The 22976-nt window shown below is 41.8% G+C and overlaps 1 protein-coding gene across 2 annotated transcripts in view; it reads right to left on the reverse strand.

Annotated features, from left to right (window-relative positions):
• Positions 1 to 8825: 8825 nt before the first annotated feature.
• The window catches only part of LOC147017854 (uncharacterized), a 38254-nt gene continuing 24103 nt past the window's right edge, over positions 8826 to 22976 (reverse strand). Inside the window, exons 2-3 of one of the 2 annotated variants that reach the window (XM_085896893.1) lie at positions 18043 to 18094; positions 8826 to 11501 (exon numbers count right to left, since the gene is read on the reverse strand). In XM_085896893.1, coding sequence (XP_085753019.1) covers positions 11250 to 11501; positions 18043 to 18094 — 304 coding nt within the window. In that variant the 3' untranslated portion in view covers positions 8826 to 11249. Of the gene's footprint in view, positions 11502 to 13072; positions 13381 to 18042; positions 18095 to 22976 lie in introns of those variants that run through there. The other variant, XM_085896894.1, reaches the window with a different exon arrangement.

Consider the following 22976-nt stretch of genomic DNA (forward strand, 5'->3'; position numbering starts at 1 on the left):
GCACCATCCAACAAAGAACTACATCAATAGGTTTAGATCCTAAAGAGTGATAGCATTTCAAGTCTCCAAAATAAACCCAACTTTCCAAGTCTTCAAGGTATAACCACATTTCTGTTGAGTTTCCAAGATACATATCACATTGTGAGTTATCAAGCCAGAACCCACATTTCAAGTCTCCAAAATAAAACCAACTTACAAAGTCTCCAAGGGATAACTCATTTCCTGATTTTTTTCAAAATTTGTGAGTCTCCAAGGTAGGCCCCATATTTAGAACCATCTTGGCAGAACCCTTTTCCTGAGTCTCCAAGGTAGTTATTTAAACCATCAAGGCAGAACTCATTTACTGATTTTTTTTCAAAATTTGTGAGTCTCCAAGGTAAAACTTGTATTCTGGCTCATCAAGGTCGAGCTCGTTCTGTGGGTCTTGGTCGATCACAAGGTCTCCAAGGTATAACTCTTTGGTTGGACCATCAAGGTTGAGCTTGTTCTGTGGGTCTTGGTCGCTCACAAGGTCTTCAACCAAGCCAACAATTTCACCCCAAGTTGTGGCAAAATCGGTATTTTCAGATACAATTTCCTGTGAGAGAAAATAATAATGTATTAATTAAGTGATTTAATTAATAAATGAGTCTATGCTTAAATCAAACTGAAAATAGGAAAATAAAATCTTACCTCAATAGATAAGAGGTTTGAATCCAGTTCATCAACTTGAAGGTTTAGTTCCATACAAGTAGTAGAGCTCCAAGCAATCTCAGCACAGCACTCCATTGCCAGTAAAAAAAGAAAAATGTTTAAAATGGAGCCTGGGCTTGAGGCTGTTATAGAGAAAGACTGTTGGGCATGGTTTCTCTGGGCAACCCCAGGCAAGCCTTGTGAGAATGGAGAATTTTTTTTTCAAAATGGAGGATTCTTTGAAAATTCCCTGGGCAAGCCCAGGCAAGCTTTGTGAGAATGGAGAAATTTTTTTTCAAAATGGAGGATTCTTTGAAAATTCCCTGGGCAAACCCAGGCAAGCCTTTGTTGGGAAATTTTTCAAAACCATAACATTCTAGAATTTTCTAGTGATTTCTTTGTGAGTCAGAGATGAACGGGAAATGCTGTAAGAGTAGGCGGGGCTTAGTAAAAGTGGGTGTGGCTTAAGAAAGTGGGCGTGGCTTATGGAAAATACCTCGTGCAAAGTGGGTGGGGCTTAAGAAAAAGTGGGCGTGGTTTAGCAAAAATAATCTGAGGCTCAGGAGGTAGTCAGACGAGAGCATTAAGAGAAGTTTATCATTTCATAATGGCACAAAAGGGGGATCTTAAAAAATATAAAGATTCAAATGTTTTATTTTAAAATATTTTAGATGGGGATTATTGTGCAAAGAAAATTAAACTATTGAAGGAATTTGAGAATGAACAAATCTTTATAGGTTCAATGAGTGAGCTGAACAATATGCATTGGTTATTTGAAAAAGAGTGTCCCTCGGCTTACATGTTTCAGATATTTCTTTTGAATCACCTTTAAGAAATCACATTACTACTTTACTACTTGAACAAATCTTTATCTTATTGCATTGATTATTTGAAAACAGTGCCCCTAGGTTAAAAGGGGAGACAAATAAATATACCTTGGGATAAAAAGGGGGTTTATTTTTCGGGAAAAAAAAATGAATCGCTGAAAATCCCCCATTCACTTCCATGGGGAAAAGTGAGCCAGAATCAGTATATTCACCCTACTCACCAGGGGTGGTGTCACAGTTACCAAGCAGCTAGCTATCGCTTGCCAAACCAGCCACTCATAAATGGTTTCAAACGGACTACTTGCTTGAGTGCTTAAACCACTTGGCAAGCACTCTAAAAGAAACTTGGTAACTGAACACACCCAGGATGAGAGAGCAAGTAAGCTATCTCATCAATTCCAAACACCTTTCAAAACAACGTGAATGTAACTCACTTTTACAGTCATGGCCAAAAATATTGGCACCCTTACATTTTTTTCAAATAACTCACAATTTTCTCAAAAAATAAGTAAAAATTGATGAAAGTATTTGAAGACCACAAGGGGAAAACCAGAGATGTCACTTTTTATAAATTTCAGGGTTATTGCACCTGCCAATAGTTGGCAACATAAGGTTTCCTCTCACAATATTACTTTAACAAATAACCAGGGGTGTCACATAATTTATATGGTATAAAGTTTAGCCGTGCAATGAAAAAACAAGTGTTGTCAAAGCTGAACAAGTAGAAACCCAGAGTTGTCAGTACTTTACTCCTGGTTATCTCCCTTTCATTCATGTTAACTGTTCCACCATAATATTCAGAGTTGAGAAACTAAAAAATGAAAGGTTGTAAAACTTTCACAACATAAACTCTGAGCACTACAATCGCCTATTTGGTTATATCATGGGCTCCGTAGTTGGTGCATATCGTGGTTCAAGCCTGGTCAAACCTTTATTGTGACTTTAATGGGACCCACGCCGTGGCTTAATGGTTAGCGCGTCTGAGTACCCATCCTCATTCGATGTACCCACCGCCCAATCAACCTGCTTAGGTATATGAGGGAGTCACATGAAGTGACTTCGGCTATCGCGGGGGTGGTTTATCCTTGGTTATCCTTGAGAATCCGTCGTCATATAAGTGAAATACCCTTGAGTATGGCGTTGAACACCAATCAAACAAAAAAACAATGACCGTTTAATGTTGAAAAAAATAATCTGTGATCACCAAAGTCATGTAATGTATGCTAATAACCAACAAGCATGAATTTGCTACACATCCTGGGTTAAATTTGCACGGCAATTATTAAACAAGGGAATAACCAGTGATGTCTGTTTGCAACATTGATTCGTTCTTTGCTCTTAAATTAAATAACACAGAAGCTTGGCAAATGCTACATGCTTAATTTGATCGGCCAATGATCACTCTTCCTTTTACTGGAAAAGAAATCTATATGATAGTTATTAAACAGTCCACCAAAGTCTTGAAACTTTGTTTTTCAGTTTTTTCAAAATTGACTTATCCTGACATCTCTGGTTTTCCCCTTGTGGTCTTCATTTGGTTTCCACAATGCTTTGTTTCACTGTTAATATTGCAGAACCTTTGTTTTGGATTCAGAACTAAATACACCACATGGCCAAACGTATGTGGACACCTGCTCGTCCAACATCTCATTCCAAAATAATGGGTATCAAGATCAAGTTGGTCCCCCCCTTTTACTGCTATAGCAGCCTCCACTCTTCTGGGAAGGCTTTCCACTCGATGTTGGAACAATGCTGCGGGGATTTGCTTCCATTCAGCCACAAGAGCAGTAATGAGGTCGGGCACTGATGTTGAGCGATTAGGTTTGGCTCACAGTCGGCGTTCCAATTCATCCCAAAGGTGTTCGATGGTGTTGAGGTCAGGGCTCTGTGCAGGCCAGTCAAGTTCTTCCACACCGATCTCAACAAACCATTGATGTATGAACCTTGCCTTGTACATGGGGGCATTATCATGCTCAAACAGGAAAGGCCCTTCCCCAAACCAATGCCACAAAGTTGGAAGCACAGAATCGTCTAGAATGTCATTGTATGCTGTAGCGTTAAGATTTCCCTTCACTGGAACAAAGGGGCCTAGCACGAACCATGAAAAACAGCCCCAGACCATTATTCCTCCTCTACCAAACTTTACAGTTGGCACCAGAAGAATGCAGGTAGTATTCTCCTGGCATCCACCAAATCCAGATTCATCCGTCAGACTCACAGATGGTGAAGCATGATTCATCACTCCAAACAATGCGTTTCCACTGCTCCAGAGTCCAATGGCGGTGAGCTTTACTCCAGCCGACGCTTGGCATTGCGCATGATCTTAGGCTTTTGTGCATTTGCTCGGCCATGGAAACCCATTTCATGAAGCTCTCGACGAACAGTGTTTGTGCTGACGTTGCTTCTAGAAGCAGTTTGGAACTCGGTAGTGTGTTGCTACCGACGACAGATGATTTTTCATGCTACACGCTTCAGCACTCGGCAGTCCCGTTCTGTGAGCTTGTGTGGCCGACCACGTCGCGGCTGAGCAATTGTTGATCCTAAACGTTTCCACTTCATAATAATAGCACTTATAGTTGACCGGGGCATCTCGAGCAGAGCAGAAATTTCATGAACTGACTTGTTGGAAAGGTGGCATCCTATGACGGTGCCACGTTGAGTCACCGAGTTCTTCAGTACGGCCCATTCTACTGTCAATGTTTGTCTATGGAGATTGCATGGCTGTGTCTGATTTTATACACCTGTCAGCAATGGGCATGGCTGAAATAGCCCAATCCACCAATCATAAGGGGGGGGGGGGGTCCACATACCTTTGGCCATGTTGTGTATATCCTTTTCAATCAGAAAATAAAAAGGAATGGCATTTACAAAATTATTGACACCCTGGATTTAATATTTGGTATCAGCCTTTGGACAAAATAACTGCAGTCAAGCGCTTCCTGTAGCCATGAATGAGCTTCCCACACCTCTCGACTGGTAGTTTGGCCCACTCTTCTTGTGCAAACTGCTTCATTTCTTCCAGATTTGAAGGTGCCTTCTCCCAACTGCTGTTTTCAGATCTCCTCACAGGTGTTCAAGAGGCTTTCGATCTGGACTCATTGCTGGCTACTTCAGAACAGTCCAGTGTTTTATCTGTCTTGAACCATTCCTGGATGCTTTTTGAAGTGTTCGGGGCTATTGTCCTGCTGGAAGACCCATAACCTTCGACGGAGACCCAGCTTTCTGACACTGCATTGAACCTTATGCTCCAAAATGCCTTGGTGATCTCCTGATTTCATGACGTGCACACATTCAAGTCACCCAGTGTCAGAGGAAGCACAGCAACCCCAAAACCTCACTAAACCTCCTCCATGTTTGACTGTAGGGAAGGTGTTCATATGTCTTTGAAGGCTTCATTTTGTTTTCTGTAAACATTGAGATGATGTGCTTCACCATGAAAACTCTAATTTGGTCTCATCTGTCCACAGGACATTCTCCCAGAAGGATTTTGGCTTGTTCAGTTGTGTTTTGGCAAAATCCAGAGACTTTCTTATGTCTCTCTCAGCCAGTCGGGTCCTCCTGCGTCTCCTACTACAGAACCCCCTTTCATTGAGTTGTTGACGGATGGTGCGAGTTGAAGCTGTCGTACCTTGTGTCTGAAGGTCAGCTTGAATGTGTTTGACAGTTGATCGAGGTGCTTTCTCCACCATTCGAACAATCCTTCGGTGGAATCTTCGATCAAGTTTTCTCTTGCGGCTACATCCAGGAAGGTTGGCTACAGTGCCTTGGGCCTTAAGCTTCATGATAACATTGCGTACAGTGGACACAGGAGCATCAAGGTGTCTGGAGATGCACTTGGAGCCTTTAGAATGTCCATGCTTACCTATAATCCTGTGTCTGATCCCGCAGACAATTCTCTAATTTTCTTTCTTTTTCTCCTTACTCATTGCGGTACACACAGTGACACAAACCAGCAAAATGACTCCTTTTCTCCATTCAAACTGGTTGAATGAGTGATTTTTACATTGCAGGTACCTGCAACTCAACAGGTGAGTTTAGTTTCAAAGTAAAGAAGAATCACCCTCAATTACTTCTCACAATTTCTAAACGGTGCCAATATTGTCCGGGCCATTTTAGGATTCGTGTGTGGAATAAGCTAAGATTTAATAATTTTTTTATCAGCTTTTTTTTGTTTTGTTCCACTGCAAACTAAACAAATACATATGTGGATACCAATTTTTTATTCAACAATTTTCTGGAAGAAATGATGCATTATTTGAAAAAAATTGCAAGGGTGCCAATATTTTTGGCCACAACTGTGTGTAGTTGTTCACACAGACCCACGTTGTTCAGCAATCAAATGATGGCACCGGTTCCAATCTAACTCACACACCCAAAGCTTTGGTTGATGATAAAGGTGATCAGTTTTTGTATACAAAATGGAGGTGAGCGAATTGAAATGTCAAATAGTTTTGTTGGTAGCCACTCGTATCACCCCAAAAGTCCACTGCTTTTTTGTCGAAACGTCAAGGTTAGTGTGTGGTAGAGCTAGAACAGAGAATTAAGACGCAAAATAATAAAAGCAACAGTGAAGCGAGGAAGGAAACACCAACAGCAGGGTTAAGAGAGAAACAGGAGAGGAATGAGGGGTAGAGGAGGACACAGGGTGGTCAAGATGGATATGGGTATGGAAGCAAATTATTGGGGAGCAACAACAGGAAATTTGGAAAGAGATAGGATTGGAATTGGGGGGCGGAAGGGGGGGGTTAAACAGTAGTTGCAAAGATCAGGGTTTTGGATTTGGTATAACATGAGATGGTTTGGGTAGAATCTGTGATGAACAGCTGGATTGAAGACTTGGAGGGGAGAATGAGATTGAAGAGGAAGTAGAAGTTGGTTTCACAGGTGGCAAAAAAAGAAGGCACAAATGAGTGGAGGTGAGCAGTGATCCTGGATTTTGGGAGTTGAACCAGTTTAAGGGTGTTGAAGGTAGACCATGTGAGCCCTGTATAAACCCGTGTGAAGGGGGGGGGGGGATAAAGCACGGAGAGCAGTGGGCGCAAGACCAGAAAGGAGGCGGTAAAAGGTAGAGAGACCAACAGCCCATAGACCACCAACGAAGTGATAGATCCATAGATTCAGCTTCTTTGCGGGAGATTCCAATTAATGTTGAAGGTCTTGGTTTCCACAGTGTCAAGCTGAGCAAAATGTGAGGCAGGGGAGCCAGCCCAGAAGGGAGAGCAATGCTCCATCAAGCTGTGGATGAAGGCCTTGAAGGAGCAGTGTGACAAGGAAGGACTTTGTACAATGGAAGATGCCCAGTCGGCGGCTAGCTGTGGAAGCCAGCTTTGAAATGCGATTTGCCCAATAAAGATCATGGCTGATGGTGAAACCTAGGAGTTTGAGTCACTGAACTTCCTCAAGAAGATGACTATTTAGAAAGTAGTTATGAGGGTTTGCCAAGCAGTCCTTTCAAAGAGATAGTGAGTGAAATTTGTCAGGGTTGAAAGACATTCCAAATGTTTGACCAGCTTGTGATCTTTGTCAAGGTCTGAAGAGAGGTAAGAGGCTGCAACCTTCCTGTCTGAAAAAATGTCATGGCAGAGGGTGGGATCATCAGCAAATAGATGAAGAGTATTTTCCAGAGAGTCAGAGAGATCATTTATGAAGATCAGGAAAAGGACTGGGCCCAGAATGCTACCTTGGTTCACTCCAGCCTTAACAAGGACAGCTGATGAAAGGATTCCGTTGAGAGGCACACGTTGTCTCAGAGAGTAGAGAGGAAGCCAGTAAGCCATGTGTGGAGTTGGCCTTGGATGCCATATATAGAGAGTTTGGAGAGCAAGGCAGGCTGTCAGACTGTGTGAAAAGCAAAAGATATGTCCAGAGAGATGGCCCTGATCTCATGTCTGACATTTAGGGTCTCCATCCATTGTTGGGTGAGTCAAAATCGCATGTCCAAGGTGGAGTGACCTGGTCTGAAACCAAATTGGTGATCTGAGATGAGATCGTTGGAGAAAATAAAGGATTTCATATCACTATATAGGAGGATGCGACACAATGAAGCATGCAGGAGGGAGGTGAGGAGGGGGGTTGCGGGATGGGCGGGGGGTTGGGGGATTGGCGGGGGATTGCGGGATGGGGGGATGTGATGGATGGGGGATTGAGGTTGAGGTAGGAGAAAGACGGGGGAGAGGAGCGGGGGGGGGAGGAAGGTGTGATGGGGTTGGGATGAGGGGCAAACTTTGAGGGACGGGATGAGGGAGGGATGCACGAAGAGAGGACATGAAGTGGAGGGATGCTGACGAAGGGGACACAAATAAGAGGTGGGGTAGGAAGGACAAGGGATTGTAGGCTATGTATGGGAGGTTATTGTCACAGAGTGATTTGACCCCATTAAAGGACGTGAACAGGATTTGATTGTCGTGAGCAGACGTCTGCAATCTGTATTTCTCAAGATTCCCAAAGTGGACATATGGAGACGAGGATCATGGGATGGGTGGAAAGGATTTTTGTTGAAGACACGGAGGAAGGTGGTGCTGTAGGTACAGGAAGGGGGTTGATGGACCAAGTGCTTCGGTGAGACAGGTTTGGAAAACAATGAAGATTAAGAAGAAGTGGGGTAATCATGATGGAGAAATAAAAAAAGTGAAGCATGTAAAAAAAAAATTAAGCTTTAAAAGGAAGAATTGTCATTTATTGAAGATTCAGTTTGGAGATATTGAGAAAAGGGAGAGCGAAAGAATGAAGTGTGGAAAGTGTAGGCAGATCGAGATTATTTTGGAGTGAAAAGTTTTTGACTTTTTTTTGAAGCAAGGAAGGAGAATACGAGACAGTTGAGGCAGAAAGGACAATGCCTAGGAAAATAAAATAAGCAGAACGAGGAATATGGCATCTAAACAGAATTTGTACACCAGCTATCCCAAGAATAGGCCTTGAGCAAGACAGAAAGGAATATGACAATATAGCACAAAGTACGATTTAACAAAGAAAATTCGACGAAAAAACACAAACAACAAGATGGGGACCAAAATTATAACAAAAACACGACCTATCTGGTTCAGAAAACATCGCTTTGAAGAGGTGGATGCAGCAGCTGCAGAATAAACCGACACGTACAGCAAACCCTGAACCGGAAGGTGCTATTATCAACATAAATTTTAATCAGGATCAGAGGAGCTATTCCATCACTCAGGATAACACGTGTGCAAATCTGACTTTTTATAATAGAAGTTGGTAGTAGAAGTTGTTCCCTATCCAGGAGCAAAACAAACAAACAAAAAAATAACACGTTTACACAAAAAAAGAAGTCCTTTGGAAGTGAATATAAAATGAAGACCCAATAGGTACACAAAGCATAAACTCAACCTTTATTTTATAAGAAATAAAACTGAGGAGGAAGTCAAAATGCAGACTGTGCAGTCAAAATTCCTTGTCACAGTGAAATGTGCCGTCACCTTCACTTCCAACAGTTTCAAAATAAACGGTAATCCGGCAATTAAAGCTTCAGCAGATGAAGCATTAAGGCAACAGCAAAGAGGTACGTACTTCAACTGCTGGGCCTGCGGCTTTTCTCTCACACCCTGCGAGTGTCGTTCATTCTTGAACTCGGGGAACTCCACCGGCATCGGCACTGTTCCCCATCAGCGCCACAAACACAACTTTCACATTAAACTTTGTAGTTGAGCAAGATCTGGGTGAGGATTTGGCGGTGGGAAAGGGGGGCTGTTTTAACGAGGATGGAATGGCTTAATGTATATATATATATATATATATATATATATATATATATATATATATATATATATATATATATATATATATATATATATATATATATATATATATATATATATATATATATATCCCTGGTTTTCGACATGTTTATCACAAAATAAATTTGTATGTTGAAGTCCACAAGCAATGGGCTTCGGACATTTCCAAATGTTGGCAAGGTCAGGCAGAATTTACTTTGCCAATCATTTTGTACTCAGCTGCAGGCAAGATCATCATGCACAAACCAAATTTTCATCCAGCAACATAAGGATTCCCATCACCATGCCACCATGTCCAGAGTTCTTGGGTAGTTGGTTATTCTGACTGCTCAGAAAAAAAACTAAATCCCATCACATTTTAGGGCAAAATGACAATTCGCTTTCCCCTAAAAACTCCTCCCCCTGCTCACCTCAACTACAATCAATACAAAATACCCGCAAAAACAGGGCTTTAAAAAAGAAAGAAACGGAAATTTTGCAGCCTTTGATACAAGGCAATGCAAAAAGTCCAGAGCAGGTCGGAAGGCCCAATCGTTCCGCAACTGTTCGAGACGATTGTTTTTATTTTTTTTACAAAAATATTCACGCTTTGCAGAGAACATTATGCATTGCATTGCTCAGACACAAAAAAAAAAAAATAACTGCTTGGGTTTTAAAACAAAAATGATGGATTTGAGCTACGATCACAGATTACAGTCTAAGCTCTACAAAAACCAGGGATGCAAGGAGTTTGTCTCATTTACAGTCAAGCTAAGATCTAATCCACGAGGAAGGACTGTGATTGGCTGGCACCACAGATATAATAAATACAGTACAACAGCTGCTCCACCTGCTTACATCAAATACATCAGCTGTTTTAACCCAAGTGGCTGGAAGGATCGGGAGAGAGGCCCGAATCGCAAAACAGCGCAAGTCAGGATCATAAGACCTTCAAGGACACATGCTATTACAAAACCAGGTCGCCACAATTGGCTTACACAGCCCTTTTGGATCCGAGCAGTGTTCAACAAGGCCGACGGGGTTTATGCAAGAATTAAGGAACCGAAGTTTGGGGGTGGTCCAGCCTTGCACACCAGGAAGTAACGTGACATTAAGCAGTGAGCAACTTCACATGTATCTATTGAGAGATGTGGTAGAAAGAGGAGGAAGAAAAAGAAAAGAGGAGGGAGAGGGAGAGGGAGAGGATTTGATAATGGCACTTTGGAATACTGATGCTGCATACAAATCAATACAACGTAAAAAGGGTTCACATTTCGGAGAAAATTAATTAAAATTAAAATAAAAACAACCGACCATCGATGGCGCAATTGACGCCAGACATGGTATGCTCAAATTGTTCAAAAATTCTTATCGCACCCAGGCAGCTCAAACCATGCTTTCACACATCAAGAAAATATTTGTATACAAACTCACAGTCGCCCGTTTATCACCATGCCAACAAATTGCAACGGCCATTGACCAAGTATTATGCATCTTGAGGACATCATTCCTCAGACAGATGCAATCCGCTGCTCGATCCCAACGTAGAGCTGCACGCAAGCTTCAGAATCCTCAGTCTACATGGATGGAAGCACTGCCGGCCGAGTTAATTAAGCGTCCGACGTGCAACTCGCAATACAGGCAAGCATCAATCGGACCACAACCATTTTGGTTTAAACCACGGCGTCTCCTGAAATGACGTTTGGTGTGCAAGCAAAGGAAGCTGAAGACCTGTACAGCTGGGATATAAGAATATGGAATGGCCAGAATGGTGGACTGAAGAGATGGTATTGTTAAGTGTTGCTGAAGAACCAAAATACGCCAACAATATGTGGGGACATTTCCTTGAAAGTGACAGTAGTTAAGGTCATGGTGGGAGACGGAAGAAAGTGAAGGAGAGCGGTGGGATGGAATAATACAACAGGAGGAAGGCAAAATTAAAAACATATATCACAATAAGAATGGAAGTGATGTGGCACAAAGAGCGCAGCAAGGGGATGAGTGACAGAAAGTGCTCTCAAGATGGATAAGAAGTTGGAGAAAGCAGTCCAGGTGTTGGTTGCTCAGTTGTTGTAGCCAACTGCCCATCACTTCCAAGCCCCTGTGCACCACCTTGTAGTTTCTGTAGCTGTTCTGGGCTGGCCAGACGACGGAGGAGACGGTTCTCCTGCTCAAGATGGACATTACGCTCAAGTAGATCTTTAATCTGTTCACGTAATAGCTCAACTTCCTCTCGAACAGCATACATCAAATGGGATTTCACCAGATCCTGATAAATTGGGCAGGAGGAGTGGGAGGAATAAACAAAAAAGAAATAAGCATAGCAAAAGTGAATCATCTCACTCAACGTGTGAAACTGCACAACTACGAGGTTGGGGGGGGGGGTATGGTGTAGAAAGGAACAAAAGATATTTTAAGTAAAATGATATTAAACATCCAGTTCAGTAGGTGTGCAGAATAAACCGGAAGGTATTTGGCACACCTGCCAATGTATGACGAGAGGCATGACGGGATACGGAATTCAACAAAGGACAGTAGCACCATCATCAGCATTTGATCAAACACAATGGCGTCAACCACAAGTTGAAGAAACAATACAACACCAAACATTCAAAAACCATCCCCCCTCATAATAGAGCATTCATCGATATATTAGCATCAATTACTCGGGATTATGGAACAACAACATTCTGAGTTTAGGAGGTCAGCAGTTTGAACCCCTGCCGAGTTATAACACAGACTTAAAATGGTACATTCTGCTTCTTTCTCAACGTTCAGCATTGAAAAGATTAAGAGCATGGACAATCCCCATAGGTTGGCATCCATGGGGAGGAGGAAATTTCTCCTTTGGAAATGCCCACTGAGTGGCGAGAAAAGCAGCACCATGCTGTGACGTCCCAGAGTACCCCGGGAAAATACGGTATTTCCCTCAAGCTCAGTGGATGTTATGTCTCGAATGTTCGGCTGCATGTCAGCTCCACTACAATATTTAGATAATGTAAATAAAAAATAAGGGCAATACCCCTCGGCACTCACCTAATAGCAGCTGGATAAGAAAACCAGGGAACCATTAGCAGGCGTTGATAACTCACAAAATGTTTAACGGAGAAGAAAGTAAATACGCCCAGACCCCGACATTCGTGGTTCCAACATTTATGGGTTCCACAAATGTGCGGATGATAATTTGCGACATGCTCCTCCATTCATGGGAAATTGCCCCACGTATTCACGGTTACAATACTGTGCTTACGTAGGGAAAAAAAAAAACATCTTCTATGAGCCGCGAAAATGACCTGTTTCCTGCACTTGTATTGCCGCTTCGCAGGATAAACATAGTTTCATGGGACGTCTCACCATGTGCACTTTAAACATATGGAACTGTATTGTAACTTCACAGCAAAAACATCATTTTTACGGGATGTCTCACCAGTGTAACGTCATCCCTTGTGTGTGACTTACAGAATGAAAACATGAACAGCATCTCTTGATGTATCCATTAATTACCAGGTCGCCACATACGGACATTACACAATGGAAACATTCAGCGCATCTTAGTGTAAATCACCATCTTGCAACAAACAGCATCATCTGAGCTGTTACATTTTTTAAATGCTCAGCATAATCTGCTTGTAGATAGGAAAGACATCATGTCCTGTGAGTTAAAGAATGGAAACGTTCAGCATATCCATTTGTGTAATTAGCAGCTAGCTACATACGGACTAACTACACAATGACATCGCTCACCACATCTATCATCAGCTGCCGAATACAGCTTCACCCGTAAAAAAATCCCCCACAAACAACGAGCAGACTACTCACCCCCCCTCCCACAGTTACCCACAATGCACATGTCAAGCTTGTAGGGGAGCATGCCTCCGCAGACCACAATGAGGCCAAGGCATTTCCTGCAGAATTCGCGAGCATCATCGAGGAGAAGGGGTACCTTGCCGGAGCAGGTCTTTAACGCTGATGAGACCGGCTTGTTTTGGAAAAAGATGCTGACCAGAACATTCATCTCAAAGCATGAGAACAAAGCAGGCGGCTTCAAGGCCGCAAAGGAACGGGTATCCCTTCTCTTCTGCACAAAAGCCGAAGGGGACTTCATGGTAAAGCCCATGATACTCCACCATTCGCTGAACCCGCATGCACTGAAGAACAAAAACAAGGAGGCACTTGCCCGTGTACTGGAGGGCGAACAGAAAGGCATGGGTGACGTCTGAACTTTTTATGGACTGGATCCATACCTGTTTTGCTCCTCAGGTCGAGAGATACCTGGCAAGAAAGAACCTTTCGTTCAAGGTACTTTTGCTGCTTGACAATGCTCCCGGCTACCTCACGGACATGAACGGTGCATCTTCATCTTTATCATCACCATATTGAAAAGTTGTATGTGCTGTGTTTGTTTAATAAGAAATTGAAACGGTACATGATGATGCTGCTGCTGTTGTTTATTTTCGTTTCGTGGAACGATACGGTATGGTTAAGAGACTTTAAAATGAATTCTTCAATAAATTGGAAATGGTACCTGGTGTTGTCGTTTTTTTATTTATATGTAAGCATCTTTAACGAGAGGGGGAGCACTCGGTAGAGTGCAAAACCTCCGCCGCCCATACTGCTAGGTCACTCAAGTGAACCTGATATCCTATTCATTCAATATGACGTCAACAGTGCTCAGAGTTATCGTTTGCAACTTCCCCTTTTACTTTTTACATACTCAATTCATTCGTCATAACTAGATTCCTTGAGACAGAAATTGATTTTATGTGGGTATATCTACCTGAAGTTCCAAAATCAGCCGCAATTATAATTTTGGCATATTTTTTGTTGGAAATCACTTATAACATGTAGAAATGAAAAAAAAAAAAAATCGAAATTTTGTTGAAAAAAGTTGCAAAATTTTTTTCTTTTTTTTCTCTAACAATTTTTTTTTGGTTGGAAATCACTTAAAACATGTAGAAATGCAAACAAAAAAAACAAATATTTTTTCAAAATGGCCACCATAGCGGCCATATTGGACTTTGGACCAAGTCCAAACTCTAATGGCATGATCCTTGGACCAAACCTCATCCCCCCACCAAGTTTCGTCGAAATCCGTCGAGGAGTTTTTCCGTAATACTGTTCACAAACAAACAGACAGGGGTGAAAACAGTAACCTCCGTCCATCTTCAATGGCGGAGGTTAATGAAACTGTAATCGTGCATTCGTGGTCGAAAACATTTTAAACTTTAAAAAAACTTCCCTCTTTGAACCAGGAACAGCCACAAACCAATAACGTTATCTCCATCGTCTCCATTGTAACATGGCAAAACACTCGCGGATTTTACAGGAGTCGAGAAATCCTTAGAACCTATGCCCCTATCCCCCCCCCTCGCCATTTCCCATTGAAACAATGCCCCTACATTCACACTTTCAACATTCGCGGGGTTTTCCCAGAACGTATCTCCTGCAAATGTCAGGGTCATGGAGTACCGATGAATTTTTATTGAAGGAGTGAATAAAATTCGGTACATCATGGGTGATGAAGGTTGTGGTCAAGTTTCATCAAAATTGCGTGTCGTTTCTGAAGATACAAAATTCATATTTTGGGTGGCAATCCCCCAAACCCATAAAACCTCTAAGATCCCGCTTTTTCTCATGCCATGAATAAACTTTGGGACATCACGGGTGTTGAAGGCTGTGGTCAAGTTTCATCAAAATCGTGTATATAGTTTCAAAGAAGAAAGCAAATACAGTATATATTTTCAGGGGCAACCCCCCATACACCCTCTTGGAACCCGATTTTTTTTTTTTTAAATGTCATGAACAAACGTTTTAATGTTTGGACTGACTCAATCAGTCAACGTCCCGACCCGGATCTCAACCAACGGTGCTCTCTATCTCTTCTGCATCTGATTTTGACAAATCTCCCTGAAAATATCTGCTGTTCTTCCTCCGCTACAATCATTTCTTCTGACCACATGTTTGTCAAAGTGGACATCTCTCTGGCAATTAGAGAATCACCTCAGCGCCGTCGAGTCTGGCATTTCACTCAGGCTGATAGGCAGGATCTCCAAGCAGCCATCAAACTTCAAGACTGGTCTCCCATCACTATTTTCTCAAACACTCGTCCTGGGAATTCTTTCAAAGAAACTTGCTCTCTCTCATGCACAGATTTATTCCCTCTCGTCTTCAGTTGTCCTCCCCTTCCTCCCACCCATGGTTCACTAAACCTTGTGGCGAGGCAGTTGTCCTGAAACAACTTTCCTTCACCTCATGGAAAGCAAATCCAACTGATGGTAATCTCAGTTCATTCCGTAAAGCTCAGAACAAGTGTGTGTCCACCGACAACATCTTTCTAATCTCAAGTCTGAACTCTCAAACCTCTCTCTCTCCTCCAAATCCTGGTGGAATCTAATCAAATCTGTTTCTGGTGTATGTTCCCCTCCATCCCCTCCTTTATTTCAAATGGCTGCACTGCTGATACGTGAAAGGGACGAATGCCTAAACTCGGTGTTTGCATCTAAATCTTGTCTCCGAAACACATCGCTTTCTGTACCCAACTTAACCAGTCGCACCAAGCTGTCCCTGGACTCTGTGTCCTTTTCTTCTGACAAAGTGGAGAGCTTGCTGTCAAACCTCGACTCAGATTCTGCAACCGGTCCAGATGGCATCAGCCCACGTGCCCTAAAAACCTGCTCCTCTGCTCTTGCTCTCCCTCTCTCTGTTCTATTCACCCTCTCATTTGCCCAAGGTCATCTGCCATATACTTGGAAATCAGCAAACATTATTACCCTGCAGAAAAAAGGTGCAAAAACAGATCCCTGCAACTACAGACCAATCAGCCTTCTCCCAATCATCAGCAAAGTTATGGAATCCATCATCGCTTCAGACATTAAATCCTTGCTCTTCTCCAATGGCTTGATTTCCGATCACCAATTTGGTTTCAGACCAGGTCACTTGTCCCTGGATATGCTACTTCTGCTCTCCCAACAATGGATGGAGGTCCTCAATGCCAGACATGAAATCAGAGCCATATCCCTAGACATTCCATGTGCTTTTGACACGGTCTGACACCCTGCCTGCTCACCAAACTCTCTTCCTATGGTATCCAACGCAATCTCCACTCATGGCTCGCAGACTTCCTCTCCTGTCGCAGCCAACGTGTGGCCTAAATGTTTTTCTCTCTCCCCCCTCTTCCTGTCCAGGCTGGAATTTCTCAAGGCAGCGCTCTGGGCCCTGTTATTTTTCTGGTTTTCATCAATGATCTCTCCGACTCTCTGGAAAATCCTCTTTTTCTCTTTGCTGATGACTCCACCCTGTCGTACCATCCGTCACCCCTGAAACTGACAAGTAGCAGCTTCTTCGCTCACTACAGATCTGGATAAAATCACAAACTGGTCCAACACGTGGAACGTCTTTCAATCCTGACAAATCTCTCATGCTGTCTCTCCGAAAAGACCATTTGGAACTCCCAACCTCCCCATATACTTTCTCAAAAATCCTCTGGAAGAAGTCCTTTCATTCAAGCTTCTGGGTCTCACTATCTGCCATGATCTTTCCTGGGAAAGCCACATTTCCAACCTGGCCTCCAAGGCCAGTCGCGGACTCCCTTCGCGCCCGATTTTTCCAATACATGACCAAATAAAACTTTTGTACATTCCTGGTGATGAAGGTTGTGGTGAAGTTTCATCGAAATAGTGTATGTAATTTCAGAGAAGAAGTTGCAAATGTTTGTAGACGGACGGACGGACGGACTGATGGGCAGATGGGCCATTACATAAGCTACCCTGAACTATCAGTACGTTCCAGGTGAGATAAAAATGTGCACCAAACAGCAATAATATTTATTTCTTTTGTTTTCCCTTACAACGGTTGCTTGCCATGAAGTATTTTCAGTACTTCAAACAGCTACATGCTTAAAGAAGCACTGCAAACGGAACAAGAAAAAGAGCAATCAGAGATTGCAGACCCTCGTCAGGACTTCCTTTAAGTGGTGTATTTTTATATGTTTTAGGGGAAATCCAATATGGCTGCCAAACCATGAGAGCAATGACATCGTATGTGTGAACTTTTTCTTCCTCATGGAAAGGTGGTCATACGAGTTAAGTTTCGCCTCTATTTGTTCAGCTACTTCAGAGATTTTTGAAGGTTTTAAAAACAAAACAAAACAATATGGCTGCCGAATCACGTGACCGATGACATGAATGTTTTTTTTTTTTGTGGACCATTTTATCCCGAGATGACCTTCAAAATTTTTCATACTGATCGGATGTGGCGTTCTACATATGCAATTATGACATCAAAACGAGGGCACCTATAATGTCATTAAAAAAAAAAAACTCATTCCCCATGAGTACTTGCTATCTGGCAAGTTTCAATTTTTTTCCTTGGTGTGGTTTCAGAGATAGAGGTCCAACGTTTTTCCATTTTTCCAATATGGCTGCCACACCACGTGACCTATGATGCCATAAATTATCATTAGTACATTCTACATGAGTAGTCGCACCAATGTTGAAAATTGTCTCAATCCGACAAGCGGATGCGGAGAAAAACACGAAAGTTCTGTGCAGACAAACAAACAGACCCAGATGCAATACCCTCTCCTATGGCGAGAGTAATCAGAGGAACTACTTGGATAATCAACATGCAAGCTCACACATGAGGACACCCCTCCCCCTCAATCAACTTGATCATAATTGAAGGACCTATAGCATCCACAAGAAACATTGCAGATTTCTGGGGTGTACCAGGAAGCAAAAGGCAGGACAAAAATGGAATGTAAATCACCAAACTTGTACATAATAGGCAGACACCAAAATGAGAACACTTACCATGGCTTGTTCTATTTTGTTGTCGATTGCCACTACGCTGGCACCGGATGATCTGAAAATAAAAGAACAGAAAAAGATCAGATGTGAAAACTTGAGAATAACTTCCCCAATGTTTAACAAGTACACAACAGGGTTATAATTTCGTTAAATAATGCAGTAGACCACAGGACTAGTGGCCTGACAATTTTACTTGCCTGGCAAACTTTTTAACGGCTTGCTCAAAGACAATTGTAGGGATTTAAACACGCCTCATTCCTCAAACAATACTTGGCAAATGAAGAGGAGTAAGCGGCCGAAAGCTCTTCAACCACTGTATTTTCATGCACCTGCAGTTCCTGCACTTTTACTTCCGAGGACACCAATCTCCCCCTTTTTCTTCAAAAGACAAAAATCATACTTAAATACGCTATTTCATGTCTGCTGTCTGACCGTGACACACTCGGTTGTTACTTAACCAATCTCAACCAAACTGGCCAGGGGGACGAATGTTATAGTGACTTCATAATGGGGTTTCCACCTTGGACAAATGCTGTGTTAAGGTGCACCAACAGCTTATCTTGGCATTTTCCAAGGCCAATTCTAAAAACAAAAGTAATCCCTCCCCAAGGGGTTTTTCCTCCCAGCACAAACACTGTGTTAAGAAGTATAAATTGCTCATCCTGGCATTTCCTGATACTTATTACAAACCACAAATGTTTATGATTACCTTTTTAAAAAGTCGCCACTATTGTTTAAAACTAAAGTGAATGGGAAGAAGCATGACCTTCTTGAGACATTACATGCTTATCGCATCCCCCAGAGACTAATGAAATGGCTTCGGAACAAATAATGGCTTTCCCAGCGGCCGCTAGCTCGGCCACAGTGATCTTTAGCTAATACTGTAATACATGTCTTTAGCAAAACTGATGTACAATAATGCTCCGGACACCCGTACGGCCCAATTGTGACCTTTATTCAACGCATAACCCTGTTCCTAATGGTTTGAATTTATTTGGAGAAAATGAGACTATATATATATATATATATATATATATATATATATATATATATATATATATATATATATATATATATATATATATATATATATATATATATATATATATATATATATATATATGTGTATATATATATATATATATATATATATATATATATATATATATATATATATATATATATATATATATATGTATATATATATATATATATATATATATATATATATATATATATATATATATATATATATATATATATATATATATATATATATATATATATATATATATATATATATATATATATATATATATATATATATATATATATATATATATATATATATATATATGCAAACCATTCTACCAGAAGGCAAGTGATATGATCGGCGGGTAAATCAAAACGTGTGGAGTGCAACGAGCACTTCCCCAATCTCCAGCGGACATAGTCCTACAACAAAGCATTGCCTCCATTCCGGAGGCTTCGGCCCAACGACTCTGCCAAACAAAGATTACATGGTCAACATCAGTTAATCAAATGGAGAGGTGGCAAAAAAGACCCAAAAGACGCAGAGGACCCAAAAGGTCCCAGAGCACCCAAAAGACCCTGAGGACCAAAAACATCAGGACCAAAAAGGCCCAGATGACTCAAAGGTCCTGGAGGACCCAAAAGACCCATAATACCCAAAGGACTCCTTAGACCCTTGAAGTAAGACCTCTTTTTACCTTTAAGACACTTTTAACACTTTAGACACCTTTTATAGCCTTTTAACCCCGAGAACCTATAGACTTTTACACCGTTTAAGTCCTTTGAGACCCACAGACCTCACCACCGCTCAGACCCCTTACAACCTTGACACTGAGGTTAAATTGGTCCTCCTTCCGTTCTCCACTCCCTCCCCCCCCCAAAAGGAGGGGCCTGCCAAAGTCTGTCATTGTGCGAGACATTTCAAGCAGGAAGGGACATCAGAACGAACGGGGAGCAGAAAAGGGGGGAGAGCAAGATGTGATGACAGGGATGGGGATGGGGATGGGGGTAGGAGTTAAAGTACTCTATGTACAAGTAACTTTGTCTTCCTCTCCTCCTCCTCACCCAAAATTTTTGGCAAACAGGACGACTAATTGTTCCATCAACGAAACGATGGGTAGGCTCTGCTAGTTTTATTATTGGGAACTTAGAATGGTGAGTCTTGTGATGTTCATCAAGTATGAGACCTGATATAACATATTATAATACCATGCACAGTCTGATCCTTTCAATGGGTATTCCATAAAAATAGTAATCTTTATTATAATCCAGGGACCGGTGTTTGTGTGCGTTTGTTTGTTGCGCTCCTCCTTGAGTTCTGCGCAGATGACATCCAGACTTCCAAAATAGGATCAGCATGACCCCCAATTAATATTGAGGGGTGTTTTTATCTTTGCTGGTGGTCTTGTGGTGAGGGTGAGATGCAAATTCTCTATGTAAATGTGCATGGTGGAGCACCACCTCGAGGTGGGGGAGGGTATTACAAGTCTCTATCATTTACAGTACAGTCTTCCTATCCCCACGTTTTCCTGTACAATGAGGTGTTTTGAATTGTAAGCATTCATAGGTATGTTTTTGCTTCATGCATGTAACCTGGGTTAGTTTTTATACCAACACAGAGCTGTCAGTTGCCTCTACACTGCCCAAATAAAGTTATGCATCAGAGGAACATGTTTCATGCATGGAACAAGATCGCTCGGAGGATGGGAACTCTGCGAGTCATAATAATAAAAGTAGGACTGCATGTCCTGAAGCTCACCTGAATCAGGAGCAACAGTCACTCAAACCCCCCACAGACCACCCTTGACCCTGATTTTTATTAATGCCTGAAGTGTGTTTGTAGTTTCAGAGAAGAGAGCAAATATCTATTTGGGGGGGGGGTGAAACCCCACCCCCGGTAGACCCTCTTAATGAGTGCAGATTTTGATGTGGTCAATATGCTTTGGTACATCACGGATGATGAATGTTGTGGTCAAATTTCATCGAAATTGTGTGCACTGCAGTTTCAAAGAAGAGAGCAAATACTTATTTTATTTTGGGGGGAGAAGGGGGGTGAACTCCCCCTCTCCACCCATGTAGACCCCCTTAACAATTGCAGATTTTGATGCGGTCGATACTTTGGTACATTATGGGTGATGAAGGTTGTGGTCAATTTTCATCAAAATTAAAATTGTGTGTAGTTTTGAAGAGGAGAGCAAATACCAATTTGGGGTGTGGGGGGGGGGGTCAAATAAACAAAAATACCCCGTAAACCCCGGTCAAAAACAAACAAACCGTAATTGACCTCATCAATTATCTCGTTTACAACCAGAGTGTATAGACATTACAGTACTTGAAAGCCGACAAGTCTCTGGAGTCATTCAACCAGTTTGAAATTGTTGGGTGAGGGATGTTTTCCATGTTCAGCTGAACAGCAAATGTGGGATGTCCGCAAGAGTATGCCGTTCTCAACGGATGAACGAGATGCCTCACCATCCCTGGCTGATAGCGGAGAAAGATGGGACAAACCAAGCTGCCTACTGTAACTGTATGGCAGGGCTTGGTGAGTTTGCAGCCATGTAGGAGCTATGCTGTTTTCAATTGAAGCCACAGTGAAGATAAGGAACTCCAAAACTGTCACAAAGGAGAAGGCATATTGGCTCCTTCCAAATGGTATTCAGAAGATAGAGTACAACACAGTTAGATATATAGACTTTACATCTGCCAAGTCAAAGAAGAAGCAGATTGACCCAAGTCAATCAAGTCAAAGAAGAAGCAGATGATGACTGATTACAGCAGGAATTTAATAATACGATTTATTGTTCCGATTAGATCGAGTGACAACAAACAACACTGCATGTATTCACCATTGTTAACGATCTTCTTTCAGCTAAAAAAATATTAGCATCGTGTTATTAATGAGTTTGTCCATAAAGATGACGGCGAGTGCGAAGTGCCCAGATGTGTGACATCACGAAATATATCAATAACATTATGTATTTCAGAAAAAAATTTAAGCTGTCTATGCCTCCACTGACGAAGTCATTACGTTTTCGTTTTCGGGTTGTCCATCTGGCTGTCTGATAGGTTTTCGTTATGCCAATGATGTCAAAAACAATTGTTCGGTTGTTGTGGAAAGCCTTCAGTGGAACCACCATGTTTGGATAGAACTTTATAAATGACCGTTTTTACAGCCATTTTTCCCTGCTGTGCAGGGGTTTGGCTTTTTCTTGAGGCAATGTTTTTTTATGGCCAGATGCCCTTCCTGACGCCAACCCTGGTCGCCTCTTACGACACACAGGGATATGGTACACCTATTCTAACCGGGGCATACACCGGGACCAGTACACTGGCACTCATTTCGCCGACCTCGGAAGGATGACAGGCTGAGTCAACCTCCTGGTGTTAATTCAGCAGCCAACGGGGCTTGAACTCAGGACCCTTGGATCCCAAGCCACCACCCTAACCACTAAGCCAACACCAGGTTTGGATAGAACTTTATAATAATATCAAATATGATTGGGGAAATGAATGATTTTTGTACACGTCACACACAATGACAATGCAACGATAATACAACACTGCACCGCACTACACTAAACCAGAGTTCATAGAACATGATACCCCATGCAGTATTACAGTAAATTTTAATAAAACAACCGTTTTAACGATAGTTTGTGTTCTTCAGTCTTCAAGTATATAATTCAATTTAAATAAAAGAAATTCCATAAGTGCTATAAATAAATTAATTCTGGTTTTACTGCCATTTTCCGCAATGTCGATCACATCACCTGATCTAACATTACATTAGTTATTCGTGCCTGTCATAAGTGTCCATTTTGACGTCCTTGAAAACAGTAAGTTTCCTGTTTGGAATGATTTTCAGTTTTGTTTCACTGCCAGGCAGACAGAGAAAAAAAAATATT

This window comes from Eptatretus burgeri, chromosome 10 (assembly GCF_056783735.1).
Source record: "Eptatretus burgeri isolate ZD-2024b chromosome 10, Ebu_testis_v1, whole genome shotgun sequence".
Taxonomy (NCBI): domain Eukaryota; kingdom Metazoa; phylum Chordata; class Myxini; order Myxiniformes; family Myxinidae; genus Eptatretus; species Eptatretus burgeri.